Genomic DNA, 2,569 nt, shown 5'->3' with positions numbered 1-2,569 from the left:
AAAAGCTTCCCATAAACACACGTCAAGATCTGAGAACAGGTATCTAGCTCTTCAGATGTGCTGGGGATTACATGTACATCAGGTTTTAGTTGGATCATTTATCTTGGTTGGTACTGCTCAACCAGCTTAGCTGAGAAACAGCTTTTTCAATATTCAATTTACAGAAGCCTTCTGAAGTAGCGTGGGTAACATGTCAGATAACCATGAATTTAAGATTAGCATGAAGAGTTGTAACACACTGAACTGTATGTGGGGTGGAGGCTCTTCCCCCCCCCCCCCCCTTTTTTTTTTTTTTTTTTTTTTTTTGCAATGCCAGTATCTGTTTGCTTTGATTTTTAATATGGATGGGATATTTGGAAATCTGGGCATGTTCTCAATGTCCGTAGTGCTGTCTAATTTGACAAATTACCAATCTGTTTGCATTTTTTCTCTTCTGTTCTCCATCCAAGTGTGTCAGTTGTCTCCCAAAATTTCTACATACTTTCACATCACTCTCCTTTGTATAGCTGTAACCTTTTTTTATGCAACTGAAAAAATCTTGTGTTTCACGCTAGGGTACTATCTCTACTGGATAAAAAAAAAATGAAAAAGAAGCATGCAGTAAGTCAGTTTTCCATGTGCCTGTCTCTGAAGCTGAAAAAGTTCTTAATGTGGATTTTATGATTTTGAGGGATTTCCTGGTTCTCCAAAGCTGATTCACAAAACTTGTAGCACTGTAAATGCATATCCTTCTCCAGACATCTCCTTGAAGTTAATGATGGTAAGACGAAAGAGTGGATGTCCTGATCCCAGACTCCAAGGACAACTCAGAGGGCAGCTCCGTCTTCTGGAAAATGACAGCAGGGAGGTGATGGCAGTTTTCAGTGTAAGTCAATTGCTTGGGTGTTGATTTATTTATTGAGAGAATACACTCTGTGCTACTGAAATAATCTGTGAGATATTTGGGTCCAATTTCCATCTACATGCTGTGTGCTTGAATTTGAGTGACCAGAGATTCCCACGGCCCAATGAGACTTTAGAAATAATGAACCATTGAAAAAGACTGGAGCACCAAATTGAAGCAAAATAAATAAGCCCAACTAAATAAGGCATTGAAGGTTTTATTTTAAACATGTTCTGCTTTGACTTACATCAAAGGAAACCATGGATGTCTGGCTTTTTTTTTTTTTTTTTTTTTCTCATTTGCACTCATATTGACTCTTCAGTCTCCAGTCACTTGGAGTCATCTGGCAATGCAGGTTGCCCAGGAAGACCACTGCTAAGCAAAAGAGGAAGTCTGAAGTAGAGTAGCATAAATATTGGACTTCCTAGGGCTAGATGGCCATAGCTTTAAATAGCACACGAGAGGGTTGACATATTTTTATTACTGTCTTTAGTTTATTTGTATATAGGAAACCCACCCTCTGCAACCAGTGAGGTTTGCTACAAATACAATTTAAAGCCTCCTCTTTCCTCTTGATGAAGAAGCAGGATGATACCATTTGGCCTCTGGTGTCCCTTTCTTGTCTGAGCCACGAGTTCCAGCCTCCTTTGCTCACAAGTCAAACATTGAAATCTTAACTAGTTATGGATTTATGACCATCTCAGATACACGTCTTTCTCTATGATTTTGTGATTGATGTGTTGTGCACTCTCCATCACCAGCCTGCTGATTTTGTGGCTGTGAAAGCAGTCTGTACTCTGCTCTGGCTTTTGTTTAGGGGGAGATGGAGAAAGGGAGAAGGCATCAGGAGGAGAAGGAAAACAGTGTACAAATAGACTAGATCTGTGGCCTTATTAGAAACAGACTGGGAAAAGGACTTTGAAAGAAGCAAGATTTATAATGACAAGTTTCTTTAGAATGTTGTTTTGATATTCAGCAGTGCATAAAGCCCTTGAGGCTGAGATATTTTACATGTGTTGGCAATTTATTAATAGATCTCAGGGTCTCATTAATATTTCATCTAGTATAGAAAGGGGCACGCAGAAGATCAAAGCAGCGATGAGGCATGCCTGTTGCAGAGGCTGAATTTGGACTTCTGTTTTCAAAAAGGAATTACTATTTTAATCTCTTCATGTTGTATGAACTGAAAATATGGAAGTTAAACTGAATTAATTCAGAGATCTTTTAAAATCATGACCTAACAGTCATAAAAACAGTGGATCACCTCCATCTTGCTCAGATTACTGAAAATGTTTGAGGGACAATTTTTTTTTCCCCAGAGTTGGAATCAGTTTCTTATCAGTCCTTAAATTGTTCTAAGATGCATTTTGGGTTTGATGTGACAGGAGCTTGTCCCATAAATGCCACAGTTATTTGTATTTCCCTGAAAGACATCATTGGAGAGCCCTGTTTTTAAGCTACTAACTGATTTGTAACCAGTGTTGTATTACTGCACTTTGGCAAGAATATATCCAAATGTATATTTATTTCACTTATTTGAAGGTTTATGCAGTTCTTTTTAGCATTTCTGAAATTCCTTATAAAATCCATCACTATAATTTGCAACGATCATTGCTCATCTTTGTTAAACACACAATTTAATGCTGCCCTAGCAACATGAACCAGTACAAATGAGGAGAAAAGGAT

At 38.1% G+C, this 2,569-nt stretch overlaps 1 protein-coding gene across 1 annotated transcript in view; it reads left to right on the top strand.

Moving 5' to 3' along the window:
• The window catches only part of SH3TC1 (SH3 domain and tetratricopeptide repeats 1), a 26,818-nt gene that overhangs the window by 4,194 nt on the left and 20,055 nt on the right, over nucleotides 1–2,569 (top strand). Inside the window, exon 3 of the mRNA XM_035898666.1 lies at nucleotides 738–865. Within this exon, the coding sequence (XP_035754559.1) occupies nucleotides 738–865 (128 nt within the window). The remainder of the gene's footprint in view (nucleotides 1–737; nucleotides 866–2,569) is intronic.

The sequence above is a fragment of the Egretta garzetta genome, unplaced genomic scaffold, assembly GCF_000687185.1.
Source record: "Egretta garzetta isolate BGI_Z169 unplaced genomic scaffold, ASM68718v1 scaffold107, whole genome shotgun sequence".
NCBI lineage: Eukaryota > Metazoa > Chordata > Aves > Pelecaniformes > Ardeidae > Egretta > Egretta garzetta.
This window is presented reverse-complemented; position numbering and strand designations above follow the sequence as displayed.